Genomic DNA, 18,829 nt, shown 5'->3' with positions numbered 1-18,829 from the left:
TTCATAGAAGATCAGGTTTCCTTTCTGCAGCTGATCAAAAGCCAGTTTTCCCAGAGACTCAATCATCTTCCTGCTCTCTGGACTCCAGTGTGGATCTGTTTCAGATCCTCCATCGTACTTGACCTTCTTCACTTTGGTCTGAACCACCAGGAAGTGGATGTACATCTCAGTCAGGGTCTTTGGGAGTACGGCTCTTTCATTGGTTTTCAACAAATCCTCCAGAACTGTAGCAGTCATCCAGCAGAAGACTGGGATGTGACACATGATGTGGAGAGTTTTAGATGTCTTAATGTGGGAGATGATAATGTTGGCCTGCTCTTCATCTCTGAATCTCTTCCTGAAGTACTCCTCCTTCTGTGGGTTGGTGAACCCTCTAATCTCTGTCACCATGCCAACACACTGAGGAGGGATCTGATTGGCTGCTGCAGGTCGTGTGGTTATCCAGAGGAGAGCAGAGGGAAGCAGTTTCCCCCTGATGAGGTTTGTCAGCAGAACATCCACTGAGCTGGACTCTGTAGCATCAGTCAGGATCAGATTCTTCTTGAAGTTCAGAGGAAGTCGACTCTCATCCAGGCCACCAAAGATGAACAGAACCTGGAACTGTTCAAAGTTACTGATTCCTTTGGTTTCAGTAAAGAAGTGATGAATCAGTTCCACCAAGCTGAACTTTTTCTCTTTCAGCACATTCAGCTCTCTGAAAGTGAATGGAAATATGAACTGGATGTTCTGGTTGGTTCTGCCTTCAGCCCAGTCCAGAGTGAACTTCTGTGTTAAGACTGTTTTCCCAATGCCAGCCACTCCCTTTGTCATCACTGTTCTGATTGGTTGATCTCTTCCAGGCAGGACTTTAAAGATGTCTTCTAGTTTTATTGTTGTTTCCATTTTGTGGTTTTTCCTGTTTGCTGTTTCAATCTGTCTGACCTCATGTTCCTGGTTGACCTCTCCAGTTCCTCCCTCTGTGATGTAGAGCTCTGTGTAGATCTGGTTCAGGAGGGCTGGACTTCCTGCTTTAGCGATTCCCTCAAACACACACTGGAACTTCTTCTTCAGGGAGGATTTAAGTTTATGTTGACATGTCGATCCATAGTGTTCTATTGAGAGAAATTCAACAAGTTTTAAACTAATATTTAGATATTTGTTTAAATATTTGCTGTTGCTTCTATATTATCACTAAAATAGATCATTTACTCTGCAAGTTGTTAAAGTCCATTTTACTTAAACAGACTGGCCCACATTCCTCAGCGTTCATTGCACTGAAGACATCAGTGATCAGAACTCACCCCAACAATAAAACCCAGAGCTAAACAGAAAAGAGTGTTCTTTGGAGTCAACCTTTTTCAAATGTCTGTTTTTTGTTTTTTTTTTACTTTGCTTTTAGCAATGAGAAAATATTTGAATCAATTGGCCTGCTCTGTCTGAAAATTGTATGCATGTTTTATCTCATGAAGAGTTCAGACATCAATACTTGGTGGAAAAACCATCAGGTTTCCAGTGCTGTTCAGTGCAGTGGTCAATGAAGTGGTCAATGAAGTGGTCAATCACCCGAGACTGATAAGTTTGCCTTATATTCCAGAGACATTGAAATTCGTCCCCTGACTATGCTTAAGAAAGTTTATTTTTACTACCAATTTCTACAATAATAAATGTAATCATAATTGTTAAAATTACTTAAGCCAAACATTGGCTTAAGTTTTAATTTTGAATTAAAATGGTTAAATCTTTGTAGAAATCCTCTCACTGCTGTGCAGATGGTCAGCCAGTTCCTTTTGTTTCATCTTCTTCAGGAAGTTCAGTGTTATATTCACGAAAGCCTCTCTGCTGCTCATCCTCTGCTCTTCATCCTCTCCATCCAGATCATCGTTGTCCTCCTTCTGACCCTCTGAGCATTCTGGATCATCTGGACTCAGAACCTTCTGCATCCTCTTCAGCTCGTTCTTCACGAAAGTGACGATGTTTTCCTCCAGCAGCTGGAACAGAATTAAAAAATGAAGGACACATCAGACTGGAGACAACCAGTTAGATGGACTGACAGTCCTCTGGTCTACAGAGACTGAACAGAACTGATGTGCAGACCATAAATATGGAGTCCAGTTCTGTTTGATGCTTCTGGGCAGGCAGATCACTGGGAACACTGGAGCGATGCTGGGTCACTCTGTGGAGAAACCAGGAAGTGTCGGCTCACATCCGGTTAAATATCAAACAGTCAGACTCTCCATGTGGTGTCCTGCTCTAAAACGTTTGTCTTTCCCTATTTAGGAGTGAAATTTCTTACCTGACAGAGTCGGACTTGTCAAGGTAACTGTGCTGAAGTTACGGAGATTTAAATTACATTTATATAGATTTCTTTTACAAGGCTAATTATGAAATGTCTCGGTTGATTTTTAGTTTTAGAACAGTTGTTATCTTAACTAAATTATTTACACTAACACTTACACTAAATAGCTCTTTTACATATACATTTACAAACAAATTTATTTTTTTCTTTTCATTCATACATATGCATTTCATGGTGATACAATCTAATTTTCAAAAAACCTGTTTCAAATATGCCTGGAAAAATAATAAACAACTCCATCGGATATAATCAACTTAACTATGTAGAACTTCCACTTTATTTCTGAAGCACTTAAAATACAACATAGCAGCTGAACTGCTGTGCAAAATGTGAAAAATAAATAGGAACAAGTTAATTGATCTTATATGCTCCACTTGTTCCAGTCAGTCAGACATTTAGTGGCAGCTGGCTAATAATCAGACTGATAATCATGTTGAATGGATTCAACTTTAAAAGCTCCTAATTTCTCTCATGTTGGAAGATAAAAATGAGGGACAAATTTTACATCAGGTTTAGTTTGGATAGTTGTGTTTTCATTAAATATGATAGCATAAAATTAATTAAAATAATTAGCTAAAACATTTAGTAAGAGAGCTCACTTGTCTGCAGTTGAAGGTTGATCCGATTTAAAATCAATACCAAGACTCTTTGGCTTATTGCTCTTCAAGGACACACAGCTGGGCTCTGGCTCTGGTTTTGGTTCGAGGTTCTGTTGGATCCTGAAATAAGGCATTTAATTCAAACTCAGTTTAATGAGACTTTAGAAGGTGTTGAATGCTCCCATGTTGGAAAAAAAGAGTGAGGGACCATTTCTACATCAGATTCAGTTTGGATTATTTAGTTTCCATATAAAAGTTGAATCAGCATCATAACCATCACCTCCAGCTCTGCAGAAGCAGCAACTCTGATGACGACAAGATGATGCAAAATGACTCAACTGGATGGAAGAACGACTGACTTTAGCTCCAATGTCTAATAATATCATTTGATAACATCAGAATTATACGATCGATTGATTTTTTCCCATTAACTAGCATCCAATACACACTGTTTTGCACATTAACACACATATGAGAAAGAGGAAAAAGAGCTACGTTCTCATTAAATGTGTTGGAATAAAATTAATTTAAACTATTAGTTAAAATATTTAGAAGCAGCTCACCTGTCTGCAGTTGAAGGTTGATCGGGATTAAAATAAAAATCCAGTATTATTGAATCAAAGCTGTCAAAAGACTCACAACTTGAATCAGAATCTGCTTCAGGTTCAGGTTCAGGTTCTGGTTCTGGCAGTTTCCTGTGAATGGAGACATTTTGGTGATGCTGAGCTCTGACATGGAGACCAGTCCTGGTCAGTTAGAGATGCTGGTCTGACCTCTGAACTTTGCTCTGGTCCTCATGTTCTCCACACTGAGCGGCTTCAGGCAGAGGAACTGTGTCCTCACCCTGATCCATGCTGCTCCGCTCACATCTATCAGCTCACACTCAGGGAGCTGCAGCCAACAACACAGATCATCACTTTACATTTTAATTCACTGATAAATACCCGCAAGTTCAAATTAACAACTTAAGTTGTCGTTGACCTTCTGAAACAAATATTGTGACATTAAATCATGTCCACAGTTTGTAAAGTGAAGGAGACTCAAACATTGAATGATGTGAAGAAATGAAGCAGAAGAAACTGAACATCTGGACCTGCTGGATTTCTCAATGATCAGTATTTCCAGATGGGTTATATTCTCCATCAAATCTTCATTCAGTTTAATAATGTGACAAATTTAACATTTTAACAACTGGTCCAGCTTTTAATTTGAAAGGAATGACAGGAAGCAGCAGCTCTGTTGCTCTGCTGGCTGCAAAGCTGAAAGTGAAAGTTTGATTTAAATGGTAAATGGACTGAACTTCTCCAATCATTTGGACCACTCAAAGCGCTTTAAACTAGAGTCACATTCACCCATTTTCACACATAGACGCTCACACATTTATACACTGATACGCAGATCGGTAGGCAGTTTGGGGCCAAGGGCCACATCGATATGTGACAGGAGGAAGCTGAAGTTGAACCTGCTTCCTTCCAGTCACAAGCCTGTGGCTCTGAGTAGACCTGAAAACAAAGGCCTGGGAAAAAAAGCTGTTTGTTCAGTGAAAACCAAACATCAGCTGATCATTGATCATTTAATCAATGATCTAATAATCCTGCAGATTATCCATCTTTTACAGTAAAACTTAAACTTTGTTCTTATAAAACATGAACATGTTCTCAAAACTCCAGAGATCAGAAACTGACCGTTATTAAAGTTCAAGTCTAATTAACTGAAATAAAATAAACTTACAGTTTGTTTAAGCCAAACAGAGTCAGAAGACGACTCGACTGAAGAAAACAAACTGATGGCAGAAGAGAAACTTCCTGGAACAAGTCTGGGCTGGACCTGAGCTGGAGGCGGGCAGATGGGCGGAGGCAAAACGAACCACAACAGTTTGGATTAGAGGCTTTTCTTAGTTCCAGTTAACCAACATAAACACAAACGACTGTCTAGAGAAGTCGGAGTTCATAAGGACTTCACTTTCACTCCTTATGAAAACTTTGATCTAATCTTCAAATAACTTTAAAAAGAAGAAATACATATTTAAAAATTCTCTCCACATTTTAATATGATTCAATCAGAATTTAGATTTAAATGTTTGAAACTAAAATCTGTCAAAGGAATATTTCATTTGAATAATGGATATGTTAACAGGAAATAGGAATTTATCACAATCATTGATTACAAAAGGATGAGAACAATATTCAAAATTTACTTTAGATGTTGCTTTTTATCCTGGGAAGCTGTGCTGAGGTCCTTCAATGTTCATTTTTGTAATTTTTGTAATGTTTAGTTTTAATTTATTTGAACGCAGCACTGAACAAAGTCATCGATATTCATTCATGTTCATCCTGTAGCAGACAAACGATTCCTGTGTCATTGGTAAATGTCATTATGTATCTGTTTGGGTAAATGCTACCAGTCGTTTATGTAGAGAACAAACATGAGGGGGACAAAACGCAGCCCTGTGGACTAAATCACTACTTTACTTTGACCTGGTGAGGTTTGTGCATTAAAAAGTCCATAATCCATGACATTACTCGGGATCGATGCTGAACTGAGTTAAAAGTTTATGTAACAAAACTTGATTTTTATTGTATCAAATGCAGATGTGAAATTCATGATCATCTGAACTGGAGTCTTTGAATCTTCCAGATGTTCATAGAGTAGATTCAGCAGTTCCAGGGAAAATGTACTGAGCAGGTCCTGGAAATATTGATGTTTCTGTTTTCAAGATAAAATTTGTTTATGCATGGAACCGATTTCTGCTGAGTCATCAACTTCTTGGTTGGTTCCTGAATTATGTTGGATCTGTTAATGATTTGCTGTTTATAATGTTAACTCTGCTCTGAAGCTGCTTCCTCTTCCTGCGGCTCCGACTCGCCTGTAATTTGTCAAAGTGTTCCGGTTCAGTAGCTTTCTGGATCAGCAGTTCTCCAGGATTCCCGAGGATCTTTCCAAACGTCTCCTTGGACTTTAGCTGCTTTCAGGCTCTTTTATCCCGTCAGGTATTTATTCTTATGTTTTTCCATCCCATAATTTGCTCTCAGCCTGATTATTTTGCTTTTTAAACACATCACCATACCGTTCTTTGATTATAATATAGATTAAGTCACATTAGTCTAAACATGAGCATTTATTATTCTCTCAAAAGAAAAACTGATAAAGAAGAACTGGTGCAGTTCCGAGATTTGTCCAGCAGAGGGCGATGGTGGCCGGTTCAGTTCAGCTCCTGCTGTTAGTTTTTAAACAAATCTCCATAAAAAAGAAAAACTGGATTCAGAACGATGCGTTTGGGTCACGTTGGACTTTTCAGCTCGGGAATAATGTATGTTCTGATTCATCTTTATTTATTCAATAAAAAGCCACAAAAATTAGAAAATATCACCAGCTGAAACAGATCTGAAAATATAAACTAAAATATTTAAATGATTTATTAAAAATATGTAGGTAATTACTAATAAATCACCAGAATCTGATTGGCTGATTAAAGTTTAATTTGATTTAATGAATCTCTGAAAGGTCAATTAAATCCCTGACCTTTCAGTCTAAGGTCAAGGTCACTCTGGTTGAGTTTCAGCTGTCAGAAGTAAAAAAGAAAATTATAAATTCATAATAGCTGTAGAGGCTGATGGTAGGAAGGAGCAGTCTGTTACTGTGAATGTGAAGAAGCCTCTGACTGAAAACACTGTTTTGTTCTAAAATCAGTCATTTTCTTAACTTTATGTAAAATCCATCATGTCCAGTAGTTCCACAATTAAAGAATGGAGCAAATTTATGATTAATTTAAGGTTTTACAGGGGAAAAAATGTACATTTATAAGTGAAAATGAGGATAGCAAACACTAAAAAAGCTTTGGAAAATATTTACCTGTAATTTCACCCACCAATTGTGTTCATATTTTGGATTAAAAATGATTTAAATATTCATTTTCTACAAAAATTACACCAGTTTCCTTTATTAAAATATTGTCTATAATATATTATTGAAGAGATGAAAACAACAAACGTATTAAGAAATAAATCTCTTCAGTTTCTCAGCATTTTGTCCGTTTTAAAGCTGCTTTTCTTCTCCTCTTGTTTCAGCACGAAGCGGCTTCGACCCGAAGCTCTAAAAACACCCTGCGTCCAATCAGAGCGCAGACTGATGGAGGGGGCAGGATCTGAACCCTGACAAACTGGTTCTGGTGAACATTTTCGTTTCTGGATCCAACAGAACCGGTTCAGACTCAGCTGGGGCCGCCGAGCAGCAGAGAGTTTCACCAGAATGAGTCCAGACGGTTTCTGATCCGTTCGTTCTGACAGGAAGAAGAAAATGATCTGGATCCTCCTGCATGGTAAGATCCGGTTCTTCTGGGTCTGGTTCTGCTGGAGCTGAAGTTTATCAGTGAGACTGTTTGGATATTTTGGCGTCTTTGTGGGTTGAATATTTTAAGATTAAATAAGCCCCGCCTTCTGCCTGTTTCCTGTCTTTCTATTGGTCCACTTCATGACGAAGCTGAAACTGGAATAAATATTAACCCACTGAATTCAGGATCTAAAATTATTTTTTATCTTTTCAAAACCTCTCTCGGTGTGCCTCAGGGATCCATTCTAGGATCTATTTTCTGTTTATATAAATCAGTTTATTGATCAACTTTAAGCTAATATGTTCATCTTTATGCAGATGACAGTTCTTTATGTCTTTGTCCATAAATATCTGCAACTTGTTACTGGTACAAATCATTTTGCTCAACGTTCCCAATATAAATCAAATATAAATATAAATATATATATATCTTCCCATTTTGCTGCTGAAAAACACTGGAATGAGATTCAAAAAGCTCCTTTGTGTCAATAGAAACTTTTAAAGATATTTTAAAGAATAAACCGTCTGAAAAATGTTACATTTAAACCTGCAGTTTGTAACTTTTATAAAATGTTTTTGATATTTGTTGAAGCTGTTATGACTGTTTATCATGAGACAATCTGAAAAGATCGATCTCCCTGAGCTGATATTGCTGTTTGATTAAATGCACCAAAAACAACCAATCAGAGCCAGGAGGAGGGGCTTAGTGCTGCCAATCAACCCCATGTACCTGCTGCTAAATGTGCTAATGGTGGAGAAACAACTTACCATTACTGGAAAATTGTTTATCAGCTGTGGCTGTGCTAGCTAGCTATAGCATTCAGAGAAAAGCTGGCAACGCCACACCAGATTATGACTGACAGCGCAAAGCCCCGCCTCCTGACTCTGATTGGTTGTTTTCAGTTCGTTCTGGAAGAACGCAGAGGAGCTTGATTTGTTTCATTTTTCACAGATTATCTGTCATAACAGAACAGACTGTTATGATATGGTGACAGTTTTAACAAATATGAAAATACACTTTTTCCAAAAAAGCTTTAAAGTGAGTTTCATCTCCTGCTTTTGCCTCACGATTGTTTTCTTTGTTTTATGACATCAACACTGTTGCTGCTGCTGGTTGTTTTCTGTAAACAACCTTCCTCTGTAAACCCGTTGCCATGACAACTGTCTCTGTCCTCTCAGTGTCCCTGCTGGTCCCTACGGTCCAGATGTTGGTTCTGAATGGTTCTACGGTGGACTGGACCCGCTCCAACCTCAGCCTGCCCACCGCCAACACAACACGGGGAGAAGAGCTGACGGATCAGTTTCCGCTCAACAGAACCACAACCACCGCTCCGCAGACAGGAAACCTGACCCTGAACGTGACCTCTCACCCCAGAACTTCCACCAGGCAGACCTCCACCAGGCAGACCTCCACCAGGCAGACGCCTCAGGTCAAAGGTCAGGAGCTAACCTGCTGCTGTAGCAACTGACGGGTCGCAGATGAAGATGTTGCTCATTTTTCTTCTCAGAGCTGTTTTCAGTGTGGGCCAGACTCCTGCTGGGTTCTCTGGTGGTTCTGGTTCTAATCGCTTCTGGAGGCGTTTTCTGTCATTTTAGGAACAACTTCAGGAGAGGTGAGTCAGAGAGACCAAAACAAACCAAGGAAAGGGCCCCGCGCCACATTTTGGCTCCTCTGAAGCCGATATTCTTCTTCTTCTTCCTCCTCTCAGGTTACATTAAAAGCATCGAGGTGGACTCCGGTCAGCCGTTTGTCCTGCTGCCCTGCAGGACCAACGATCGCCTGCCGAGCAACGCCAGCGTGGAATGGACTGATCGCCATGGCAACAAGGTCCACGTCTTCCAGAACGATTGCACCGTCCCAGAGAAGCAGATCCAGTTCTACAGAGAAAGGACTGAGATGAGCGTGGACCCGCTGCAGACGGGAGACCTGAGCCTGAAGCTGAAGTTCCCCACAGGCGCAGACACGGACACCTTCACCTGCTGCGTCTACAGCCGCAGGAAACGCATCCTGATGAAGAAACAGGTTCAGCTGCAGGTCAAAGGTCAGCTGACGGGCTGGGGTCAGAGCTTCACCTCCACCATGTTGTCCGCTATCAATGCTGCGCAACCGTCATGGCTGCCCCTCTGCTTGTCACCTCCGGTTGCCATGGTATTATGCTACAGCAGTTACCATAGCAACACGACTCTGTCCAGAGTCTCAGTCTGTCCTCTGATCTAATCTTTGGGTTTTTCAGCCAATATTTCTGCCATAAATGGGATGTTTGGAGTTTTAACAACATTTAGATGCTTTTATTGAAATTCAATATTATGACAAAACTGCAAAAACTCTAAATACAAGCAAGTAATTTTATTCTAATTTCTTGTGTAAATAACTTATTACACTTGACATACAATAAAACTTACAAGTAACTTTTCAGCAGAATATAGGAGATTGTTTAAGTAAATAATTCTTTAATATAAAAAAAAAACCCAAGGAAAAAGTAAAAAATTTTCCTCAAAAATAAAAGAATAACCCCAAAAAAGAAGCCAAAAAAACTGGGAAAAACCTGTGTTTTTGCCATATCTGAGCTCATTTTGCTGATCCAGAAGAATCAATGCTGATCGTTTCCCCAACACGTAGGTGTAACTTTGAAAGAGTCGTCTCCACGGAGACACGCTTTCACATGTGGCATTCCTCGACACGTTCAGGCGTGTTGAAGCTGCCATATGAACTTGACACATTTCATGTTTTTTAGTGCAGAACATTTCCGCGACAACACAGTTCAACGAGCTTTAAAACACAGAAACCATGAAATGAGAAACAAATGTTACACTTTGCCAAAATTCATCAAATAAATAGAACAAATAAAATGAATTAACAAAATTAACCTTGAAAAAAAGGTTTAGTTGAGACCAAAACATCAAAGTGAAGGGTTTATCATGCAAATTGATTATTTTAATTAATCATGTGATTAATTGATTTATTGTGACAGGACTAAATTCTACTAATGTTAGTCATTTTAACTCTTGAACAGATGGAAAGTGCTACATTATAAAATTTAATTAACTGACATGGGCTGCACAGTTGGTAGAGCTGTTGCCTTGCAGCAAGAAGGTTCTGGGTTCGATTCCCGACCCAGGGTCTTTCTGCATGGAGTTTGCATGGTGGGTTTTCTCCGGGTACACCATTTTCCTCCCACCCCACGGGGTTCCCTCCTGCAGCCGTCCCGACCCCGATAGGGATAAGGGTGTACAGAAAATGGATGGATTAACTGACATGTTGCAGTAATCAGTCAATTCTTCAGGTGATAGAAGGCTGACTTTGTAACAGCCTTTATGTGACTCTGAAGGTTCAGGTTTGACAGTTTAAGCTGTAATAAGTGGAGCAACATGCCACTGCTTCCTCAGATCAAAACTTTGAGTTAAAACTGGAGATTTCCACCCTCTCAATCTAACTCTGATTCTCCTTAAGCATTCTGGGTAATCTGTCTGTGCTGTTCTCTCAGTCCACCAGGTGGAGGTGTGTTCAGGTGCAGACAAAGTCCTGCTACCCTGCCAAACCTCAGTCGAGCTGTTCAAGTCTTATAAAGTTGAGTGGAAGGACCATGAAAACCGGATGGTGCACGTGTTTCAGGACGGTTCTGACTATCTGGAGAACCAGGACGAGTTTTACAGAAACCGAACAGAGACAAACAAAGACTGGACACAAACTGGAGACCTCTCTCTGACTCTGAAACACCTCACCTACGAAGACAGCAACATCTACACCTGCAGCGTCTTCAGCCCAGATGGAATCGAGTATAAGAAGCAAGTTCAGCTCAAGGTCGAAGGTCAGTGGCTGGAACCTGACAAAAAGTTTGGACATCCCTGCAATACTGACTGATTTTGATCAAAAGCTTAAATAAGTTTCATTTTTGTTTAATATTAAATATCACAACAAATATTAATGAACAGGAAGAAATGTAATGTCATATTGCTCTGTTTGTTTATCCCGGACGAGCCCCCAAAAACCAGATCAGGTGTATTTTTTAATGTTAAAGAGGAAAACGTCATCCACTCTTATCAATAATGTTGGACTTTACATCCACAGAGTGAGAGAAAAGCAGCAGCTGATCTTTGTTGATCTTTGTTCTCTCAGACTGTCAGGTGGAGGTGGAGGAAGGGGCGGAGTCAGTCCAGCTGCCGTTTAAAGTGGCGCCTGAACTCCTTAAAGGCGCCAGAGTTGTGTGGTGGCGCTACGACCCGAAACCAGTGGTGACTGTTCATACTTATAGATACCTTTCTGATCAGCTGCAAGAGCAGGACCATCACTATAGAAGCAGAACCAAGATGAACGAAGACCTGCTGCAAACCGGAGACATCAGCCTGACCCTGATCCGACCCAGCGCCGGCGCCGCTGAGAGCTACAGGTGTGCCGTCTGGAGGAGAACGAAGCTGGTGGCGTGGACCACAGTTCTGCTCAAATTCAAAGGTTAGTCTGCAGTGTATCGATCGATCAATCAATAAACAGAGGAGGGCAGAGAACCCAAAACGTATACTAAAGTAAGAGTAGCACTACTTCAACATTTTTTTTACTCTCGTCTTCCAAGAAATTACTCAAGGAAGAGTAAAAAGTATTTGGTACTTTCAGTTACTAAAGTACTGAGTAACTGAGCAAATGATCAATCATTTAATATTTAAAAATTACATCATCAGATGGATGAAAATATGAATTGAAGTGGAAATTTTAGTATTTTAAAAACTAAAATGACAATAATTCATATAAGTAGCAAAAAATAACAAAATCAAGCAGAAGGAAATGTTTCCAAATCTGTTTCTTTTGATAAAAATCTTATGAAGCTAATAAAACGTGCAGCTGTGTGTCTGGTCAGTTTTTAATTGAAACATGTTTGTTTTTCATTCAGTGGGTAGAAAATCCATTAATGTTTATAATAAATAACATTCATAATATTTTCTGTCGGTTGGCCTGGATCTGTGTGTCTGCTATGTTTTGCACTTTGCCTACCAAGATGGCGCAGGAAACGTTCGACACACAGGAGTCAGAATGAATTACTGTCAGATTGTGAATGTTGTTTTAGTAAAAGAGGCAGAAGCTTTTTTATGCCTCCAACTGGTTTTGTTTACAAAAACAGAAAAACAGAGTAAATGTTTCACTCATCCCAGTTCCTCACATGACCAATCGTCTAGTCAAAGTTCTCAGAATATGAATGTTTTCTTGCAGTTTGTTTCTTTATTCTTCTGATCGTTCTCCATCGTCTCTGCAGGAGACCAGGATCAGGATAAAGATCCTGGAATTGGGGACAGAAGCGACTCCATCGATATGACTCCGCTCATGTCTGCTGAGTCAAACAGCTCATTATTTGACGCTCTGACGTGACCCACTGTAGAAACTGTGATGTCACTTCCTCTTTCAGAGTCTTTTAGCGCATTTAACTCTTCAATTTTCACTTTGAGAGCAGTTGACAAAACAAAAGCACTTTCTAAAATCCAACAGGAATTGAACCAACAACCTTCTTGGTTGACATCATCACTCCACCATGAGATCTTTTACTCTTCAAATGTTTCTCATAGCAAATTTATCTTATTATATTCAACATCTCTGAGCCCGCTTTCTGTCATCTTTATTTCCTTAAGAAACTTAGTAAAATTGGCCTTTAATTAGGCCTTTTTCTCTAAATGCATCACCGTTATGTTTAGTTTTTAGTCATCAGAATCACTTGATTCATTCAGCTGGTTTCTACTTCCAAACTACTTTGTGTTTCTTCCTTTTTTGTTCTATTTGCACCATAAGGCTCACAAAACAAATGTGACTAAGATCTGAACCACCAGTGAGTCTGGAGCCATGAAGTTTGTCATGAACTGAACTGTAAATGGAATTGGTGAGCTGAGAATAAACTGTTTGTTTGTAGCTTATGCTAATTGGTTAGCTGGCAATGTTGATAAATTAAATGCATGCTGTGTAATATTAATATGGTACTTTAACTTGAGTAAAATTGAGTTACTGGTGACTGTTTGAAAATGTCTGGTTAGCAGGATGATATTTTACTAGTCCTGTTTGTTTTAATGAAGTGGAAACTGGCCATTTAATGGGGAACTTTGTTTTTTACATCTTAAAAAGACCTTGTGCACATTAATCTTGAAAGCTAACTGCAGTATTGTGTGTATATTTCTGTTTAGTTTTTTTTATGGTGTTCACTTATATTTTTCCAAATACATGGTACTGAAAACAATAATTATTCTCTTTGCTGTTTTTGTTTATTTTTGACATCAACTCCGGTAGTCGTCCCGATACACAACATCTACGTTTTACTACCTTAATCAATTATACACAAACTTACTTTTAAAAACATTAGTGAGAATCAGAAATCAGCTGCAGCTCTAAAACTCATCTTTATATTCAGAGCGGAGTTTTTCCGCCCTCTGGGGGCCATAATGGGAACTACAGCCCTGATAATGCTGCATTATTTTTTATTTTAGCGGCTGCTGAGGCCCCGGGGCCACTAGCCCCCCCTTCACCTGTAATATGAGCCAATGTCAGTGCAACAAACCGCCAAAGCTCCGGTGGAAGCAAAAAACTGTGGTAAAAAGGACTAAATACTTCAGGGAGAGAGAAAAGAAAGAGGAAGAATAAAAAAGAAAACAAGATAAAGGTATGTTTTAATGTGTTTCGGTAATTTAATGTTTATCAGAAAGATTTGAGGAGACGCTAATAGAAAATTAGCTTGATAGCGACCGTGAACGGTCCAGTTCAACAGCCAAACATTTATGCTAGAGTCTTAGTGTTTGTGTGAAACTGGGTTTAAGCTTTAAATGAATTAATTCTCTGTATATTTCAGAGAGTTTTTAGCTTCAAAACGGCGTGTTTGATAACATTTGATAACAATAGTTAAAACTTCTCAATGTTTTTACATCAGGCTGTTTAACATTAAAGATGGAGTTTGACCAATAAAATAAATATACAGGCTTCAAGGTAAACAACAGCTACTTAGAAATAATTATTTAAATTATTTTAGATGGAAATGTAGCAACTTAAAAAAAAAAAAACTTTAATTTTCTAACCCATCTAGTGGGTTGATGTAAATAATGATGAAAAGTAAGAAAGAAAACTTCATAAAGAAGAAAGGGAGGTAATTAAACAGCTGTTTAATTAAACAGTCTATAATGGTTCAATAATTTTCACTTGAAGTTGATACATCAGTTAGCATAGCGGCGATAAAAATAGAGTTGTATACAGGTAAGCTACGCTAAGCTAACAATCTAGAAAAATAAATAAATCTACTGCATAGTTTTCACAGATGCATGTTTGTTTGGGTAAATAGTTTTGTTCTTCAGGTTTTGACCTTCTGTTGTAATCCATTGTAATCTTGTGCTGAATTCACACCAGCCATGTTTAATCCGCTTTAATCCGAATCCAGTCCGTTGGCCTAGTCAAAGTCCGGTTCGTTTGAGGAGGTTAGAATGCGTCATCAATCCTCGGTCTGGATTTAATTCAAATGTGAACCCCAAGCAGACCGGAGAGCGCTCCACAAACAGGAAGTGGACTACAACGCACCCAAAGACAAATAGCCGCTAAAATCTGACGGCTCTCCGTCTGGTTCCTTTTGGTGAAGAAGGAAGTTTCTCTCAGTGTCTTCAGTGTCGTTTCCTTCAGTGGTTCTTGGTGCAGCGCCCCCACAGGCCAGGAAGGGAACAGGTTCAGTTAGTTTGGATTGTTTGACCCAGTTCAGTTTGAAAGAACCAAACCAGCTGAAAATGTAGGAAACGTAGCATCTTGATCCCCAGTAGAACCAGGTCTACCGGGCCGTCAGGTGTGAAATGTACACTACAATGTACTGTAGTGTCCTGCCGTCTGGTCCTGAAGCCCAGAGACGTCTTCATCTGGACCCATTTGTACCTGAGGAGGTTCCGGAGAGTCAGAACCGCTCCTGGGAGTTCTGTACCAGTGTGGTTGGTAAGGGAACCTTAACAGGAAGTTGCATCAGCCCTGGGCGAGTGGGGGTCTCTCAGTCCAGATCGTCCATCCCTTGGCCCGCTGTCCTCTGGGTCTCACCGGCGCCGCCATGTCTCTTCAGGTCCTGGAAGACCTCTGTGAAGAACCGCGGTTCGGCGTTGAGGCGGAGCATGTCGGCGCTCAGACGCTCGATGACCTCCAGCGCTCGCTCCCAGAAGACGTCGCGGCTCGACTCCACCAGGAATGGCTTCATGGGGTAGGAGATCTCGTTGCCCAGGTAACAGTAGGCCAGGTAGAGACAGGTGAGGAAGGTGGCGTGGAGCTCCTGCTCTGAGGCCGTGTCCTCGTCCACCGCGTCTCTGCAGAGCAGGTAGACGAAGACGAGGCTGGCCGGGCTGAGGAAGCCCTGATGCTGCAGAGGGACAGAGAACGATGGTCAACCACAAAAAGATGGAAACAGGTGCAAAATGGTGGAAAAAGGTACAAACTTGCTGCAGACAGATAAACGTACGACAGCCTATTAATGCTATTGTAGATAGAAAAAGACTAAATTTCCACCAAAAATCTAAAGAATTTTGTAGAAAAACATTAAAATTTTCTGAGATCTTTTGGAGTTCAGAAATTTTTTAGAAAATTTCTCAGATTAATCTCAAAATTTAAACAATTTTTGGTGGAAATTTTTTACTTGTGGAGCTCAGAAACTTGGAGAACACTGTAGATTGGACTCAAAGGTCCGACTAACAACAGACGGTTCAGAACCAGAACCCTGACCTGCCAGCCCTGCAGCAGCAGCGCTCGCTCCACGTTCCTGAGCCAGACGACGATCCGATTGGACGGAAACTCCTTCAGCTTGACGCAGCGCCGGCGCAGGAAGTCGGACAGACAGCGAAGAAGCTCGCCTGTGGAGGCCTGCAGGTTTCAGACAGCAGCAGAAGAAGAAGACTTCATCAGACAGGACGAGGTTCTGTTTCCTGACTGACCCGAGCCGGTACCGACCTGAACCACCAGCCTCCTGATGCACATCTGCTCCTCCTGCCAGGCCCGCGCTCTGACCTTGGGGCCCTCGGGGGCCTTCCCCCTGGAGCCCAGCGCCCCTAGCCGTTTCCTGCAGCGCAGCGCCTGCAGCAGCACAGAGCGCCTCTTCTTCTTCTCCTCATCCTCATCAGGAACCTCCGCCGGCTCCTTCAAAGCCGCCGCCGCGGATCGGCAGCCTGGAGGCAGAGAGAGCAGCGTTCCCATGGCGACACCGCAGAGAGCCGCTGCAGAGCCGCAGCATCCAGGAGGCTCCGAGTCCTGCTGCGGCGCCCTCTGCTGCTCAACCAGAACACTGCAGGCTCTGGACCAGAACCAGAAGAGGAAATAAAATATGATTGAAACTTCCAGAACCATCAGAAAGCAAACATTTGTTTGTTTCGTTAAGATCCAAGATGTTGCTGCTGAAATCTAAATCTAAAATTTAAAGTTTTTATCTGAATATTTGAGCAAAAATATTTAATTTCCAAGCTAAATATTTAGCAAGAAAAATATTTAGTTCAGATAAACATATTTAGTTTCAAACTAAATACGTTGATAAATATCTACCAACTCAGAACTAAATATTTATGGAGCTAAATTAGAAATGGAATATTTAATAATAACATATTGAGCTTTCCTGATATTAAATATTTTGATTGCTTGCTAAACATGTAGCTAAAAGCTAAATGTTTAACTTAATAAATAAAATGTTTAGCTAGCTGAGAGCTAACAATTTAGCTAGCTCAAAATAAATATTTATGAAGATAAATATTTTGTTTCTAAGCTAAATGTTTAGCTTGCTAAATAAGCAGAAAATAATAAAATACCCTAAATACCCTCAAACTTAATATTTAGCTTCCTAACTAAATGCTCAGTTTGCTCAAAGTATATTTAGTTTCTAAACTACATCTTTAGGTTACTAACTCGATATTTAGCTTCAGACCTATTTTTAACTTACTAAGTTGTTTTTTTTTTAGCTAATATTTAAGTTGTAGCTAAATATTTAGTTGTTAAACGGTGTACCTAATAAAGTGGACGGTGCATTCAGTGTTTAGTTAGTTTAGTGAGTTTCCAGCAGAGGGCGCTGTTCCACAGAACATCAGGAGTTTCCTCCTTCAAAACTCTTTAATTTCTTTTAATCAGTTCATTTCTCAGGTTTTAATCTGAAGATGAGATTAAATTTAACATGAATTTAAGTTTAATCTGGAGTAAAATTGACACCCGGCCCATCAGGAACTCTGGATGTTTTAATGAGATCAGAACCGACCCGGTTCTGGACCGTGCTCCTTTGAGCAGGCGGCCTGATGGATGTGATGAATGAAAGCTGCAGCAGCTGATCCAGAGTCAGATTATCCACCTCCCCCCAGCGAGGCCAGAGGGGCGGGGCCTGGGCGGCAGAAGGTTCATTGTCTGAGCAGGGAGGGTCGAGCGAGCTCCACACGGACGGCGGCTCTAGGGGAGAGAGAGACAAAGAGGGGGAGGCCGACTCTCTTTCTTTCTTGGTGTGGGGGAGGAGAGGGGGAGGATTAACCGGCTCATCTGCGACACACACACACACACACACGCTTCACCCAAACACACAACACGGCTGCAGAGCCGGGCTTCATCTGGATCAGCATCAGCAGCATCAGCAGCATCGCTGCTTGCAAGAGACAAAGAGGCAGACAGGAGGAGGAGGAGGGGATCTTCATCGTTCGAGGACAGGAAGAGCATCCCAGGCCTCCAGCCGCCTCCGTCCGTCATGGCCGACCACATGTTCCTGCTGCTGTGTGTCTGAGCGCGGAGGTCCGGGTGGGTGTGTTCGCTGCGGCCGCTGTGGTCGCTCGTCTGCCTCGGTGTGTGTGAGAGTGTGTGTGTGTGTGTGTTATGGGGAACACAGAGAGCATGGAGAGCCAGCTGGCCGTGATCCGGTCCAGAGCCGCCCCGGTCCGACTGCCAATGCCCGACCCGGCAGAGCTGGAGGAGCGGTTCTCCATCGCCCTGGTGAGTGGAAGAACCTGCAGGTTCTGATCCGCCATGCATGCATGACACACGGCTAATTAGGTGAAAACATCCTGATCTGCTGAGACAGCTGAACACGGCTAATTCATGATCAGATCCACGACCCGATCACATTGGCGGATCAATATCAGATCAGATATGAAAACATAACAGACTCAGATTACAAAGGAAGCCCCGTCCGCCTGAACAACCATGTGGCGACGGGAAAGGAACGATTCCCTGAAGAGGAAGCAACATCCGGTCAGAGCAAGTCGAAGCAGCAAGCTACCAGGGAAAAACAGAAAATCACCGGTCCACTGGGGCTCCCTGAGGGTCAAAGTTCACAGAGATAATGGCAGAATTAGCTCAGCTAGTGGCCCACGTTGTGGAGTGAAAGACAAGAATCAGAGAACTATGGATCTGCCTCACAAAGCAGACGAGGTTTCTGTCTCATGGACTAAAGCAGACGAGGTTTCTGTCGTCATGGACTAAAGCAGACGAGGTTTCTGTCCTCATGGACTAAAGCAGACAAGGTTTCTGTCCTCATGGACTAAAGCAGACGAGGTTTCTGTCCTCATGGACTAAAGCAGACAAGGTTTCTGTCCTCATGGACTAAAGCAGACGAGGTTTCTGTCCTCATGG

General features: G+C 41.2%; 5 protein-coding genes across 6 annotated transcripts in view; 2 read left to right on the top strand and 3 right to left on the bottom strand.

The window, feature by feature from the left end:
* LOC103129449 (NACHT, LRR and PYD domains-containing protein 3-like) overlaps positions 1–1,967 on the bottom strand; it is a 20,217-nt gene extending 18,250 nt beyond the window's left edge. Inside the window, exon 1 of the mRNA XM_016665092.1 lies at positions 1,953–1,967. The gene's annotated coding sequence lies outside the window, so the exon portion shown is untranslated. The remainder of the gene's footprint in view (positions 1–1,952) is intronic.
* LOC107834201 (protein NLRC3-like) lies at positions 7–4,766 on the bottom strand (the record flags this gene model as incomplete). The annotated part of the gene is made up of 7 exons (XM_016665090.1): positions 4,666–4,766; positions 3,708–3,825; positions 3,498–3,629; positions 2,935–3,054; positions 2,074–2,152; positions 1,739–1,967; positions 7–1,091 (listed from the first exon to the last, which is right to left on the bottom strand). Coding segments are annotated over exons 2-7 (1,725 nt in total), but the record flags the coding sequence as incomplete, so codon positions are not given.
* A 940-nt stretch (positions 4,767–5,706) lies between these two features.
* On the top strand, positions 5,707–13,857 carry LOC103129451 (uncharacterized). Of its 2 annotated transcripts, XM_007540553.2 has the most exons (8): positions 5,707–5,924; positions 7,002–7,252; positions 8,443–8,700; positions 8,772–8,876; positions 8,973–9,305; positions 10,749–11,072; positions 11,381–11,713; positions 12,507–13,857. In XM_007540553.2, the coding sequence occupies exons 2-8, from the start codon at positions 7,231–7,233 to the stop codon at positions 12,617–12,619; spliced, it is 1,488 nt and encodes a 495-aa protein (XP_007540615.1). In that variant the 5' UTR covers positions 5,707–5,924; positions 7,002–7,230; the 3' UTR covers positions 12,620–13,857. The 2 variants fall into 2 exon arrangements, with proteins under 2 accessions (XP_007540615.1, XP_016520606.1); XM_016665120.1 differs by lacking the exon at positions 5,707–5,924 and having other exon boundaries at positions 6,960–7,252; positions 11,381–11,714; positions 12,505–13,857.
* A 1,021-nt stretch (positions 13,858–14,878) lies between these two features.
* Positions 14,879–16,808, bottom strand: LOC103129452 (cyclin-dependent kinase 5 activator 2-like). The gene is made up of 3 exons (XM_007540554.2): positions 16,190–16,808; positions 15,965–16,102; positions 14,879–15,605 (listed from the first exon to the last, which is right to left on the bottom strand). Exons 1-3 carry the CDS (start codon positions 16,580–16,582, stop codon positions 15,246–15,248), a joined length of 891 nt encoding a protein of 296 aa, XP_007540616.1. The 5' UTR covers positions 16,583–16,808; the 3' UTR covers positions 14,879–15,245.
* Positions 16,809–17,349: 541 nt separating this feature from the next.
* The window catches only part of fmnl2b (formin-like 2b), a 25,707-nt gene continuing 24,227 nt past the window's right edge, over positions 17,350–18,829 (top strand). The window contains exon 1 of the mRNA XM_016665088.1: positions 17,350–18,190. Within this exon, the coding sequence (XP_016520574.1) occupies positions 18,074–18,190 (117 nt within the window). The 5' untranslated portion in view covers positions 17,350–18,073. The remainder of the gene's footprint in view (positions 18,191–18,829) is intronic.

Source organism: Poecilia formosa, unplaced genomic scaffold (genome assembly GCF_000485575.1).
Source record: "Poecilia formosa unplaced genomic scaffold, Poecilia_formosa-5.1.2 Scaffold548, whole genome shotgun sequence".
Taxonomy (NCBI): Eukaryota; Metazoa; Chordata; class Actinopteri; order Cyprinodontiformes; family Poeciliidae; genus Poecilia; species Poecilia formosa.
Note: the sequence above shows the minus strand (reverse complement) of the source record. Positions and strands in the feature narration are given on the sequence as shown.

What these genes read in the sequence shown, in the direction of transcription:
- LOC103129452 (XM_007540554.2), bottom strand. Translation starts at nt 16,582, where the DNA reads ATGGTTCTGGAAGTTTCAATCATATTTTATTTCCTCTTCTGGTTCTGG. An exon ending in TCAGGAGGCTGGTGGTTCAG is followed by an intron (nt 16,103 to 16,189) that starts GTCGGTACCGGC and finishes TGAAACCTGCAG; the next exon opens with GCCTCCACAGGCGAGCTTCT. An exon ending in TGCTGCTGCAGGGCTGGCAG is followed by an intron (nt 15,606 to 15,964) that starts GTCAGGGTTCTG and finishes GTCCCTCTGCAG; the next exon opens with CATCAGGGCTTCCTCAGCCC.
- LOC103129451 (XM_016665120.1), top strand. Translation starts at nt 7,231, where the DNA reads ATGATCTGGATCCTCCTGCATG. An exon ending in GCAGACGCCTCAGGTCAAAG is followed by an intron (nt 8,701 to 8,771) that starts GTCAGGAGCTAA and finishes TTTTCTTCTCAG; the next exon opens with AGCTGTTTTCAGTGTGGGCC. An exon ending in GGTTCAGCTGCAGGTCAAAG is followed by an intron (nt 9,306 to 10,748) that starts GTCAGCTGACGG and finishes CTGTTCTCTCAG; the next exon opens with TCCACCAGGTGGAGGTGTGT.